General features: G+C 47.4%; 1 protein-coding gene across 1 annotated transcript; it reads left to right on the top strand.

Annotated features, from left to right (window-relative positions):
* Positions 1-174: 174 nt before the first annotated feature.
* On the top strand, positions 175-448 carry Pmar_PMAR026327 (hypothetical protein; the record flags this gene model as incomplete). Its single annotated transcript, XM_002775327.1, has 2 exons — positions 175-328; positions 381-448. Coding segments are annotated over 2 exons (222 nt in total), but the record flags the coding sequence as incomplete, so codon positions are not given.
* Positions 449-1,051: the final 603 nt, after the last annotated feature.

The raw sequence follows: 1,051 nt of genomic DNA, 5'->3' as shown, positions 1-1,051 counted from the left end.
CCTCTTACACATGCTTGTCCTCAGCTGGTAAGGGTAAGGGTTTTAAGGGTTACAAAGGCAAGGGCGGCCTCAGACCACTTCGTGTTGGCCCTCGTGATAAAGGGAGGCTCATCTACGTTGGCAACGTACAACAGATTACCATCGTATGACTCTCAGTAGTACCCTCCTACTCAGTTACCTTGGAGGACAGCCTGGCAAGATCTTAAAGATCTTTTCCGTGAATGCGGTGAAGTTATACGTGTCGATATCGCCGAAGGTTGGGACGGCCGTTCTAGAGGCTTCGCCACTGTTCTCTTCGAGGATGAAGAGAGCACTACCAAGGCCATCGGTGAGCCACCTCCACCATACACTTTTTCTGTTATGGATACTTCTCCTTTCAGAGAAGTATAATGAGTACGACTTTGAAGGGCGCAAGCTACTCGTGCGCGAAGACAAGTTCGTTCAATAATACCTTTTTTGAGCTGTCTTCCGCCGAATGATAATGATAGTAATGATGTGACTGGTAGTTATTTTTTGCGGTCTTCCCTTCTTCACTGCGAGAGGTTAATGAAGCTGATGATCGTTCTTGAGTTCGATATGACGACAGTGATGATATTGGTGAGTGTATACCTAGTAGGTATTACCTACCACTAGGGTCTGAGGGAACACCTACTCTTCTGAATTTCTAGTTGGTCAGTGGTGGGGGGGCGGAAGTTTGAGCTTTTCCATCCTATCATATCATCATATACTCACCTCGCGTGATTGTCTTATGAGCAATACAGTAGGGACGGAACGTCCGCTGGGTAGCCGTAGATACCCGATTGCGTACCAATCAGGGTCCGAATTGACTAAATAACCCAACCAAAATCCTCATTGGTTCATGACGAGAAATCCGTCAATGCTACAACATACACAACCAACAACACGCAACTTGATGATGATGGCTTGTGCTCACAAGCTTTACCACTCTGATACGGCAGTAACCTGTCACGATGCACCCCCGAGCCGAGACTCTTTCGAAACAGCGCAGTTCCTGTTTGAGTCTCCTCTGTCCGTTTCCGCTTAGCCGATT

The sequence above is a fragment of the Perkinsus marinus genome, assembly GCF_000006405.1.
Source record: "Perkinsus marinus ATCC 50983 genomic scaffold scf_1104296955944, whole genome shotgun sequence".
Taxonomy (NCBI): domain Eukaryota; phylum Perkinsozoa; order Perkinsida; family Perkinsidae; genus Perkinsus; species Perkinsus marinus.
Note: the sequence above shows the minus strand (reverse complement) of the source record. Positions and strands in the feature narration are given on the sequence as shown.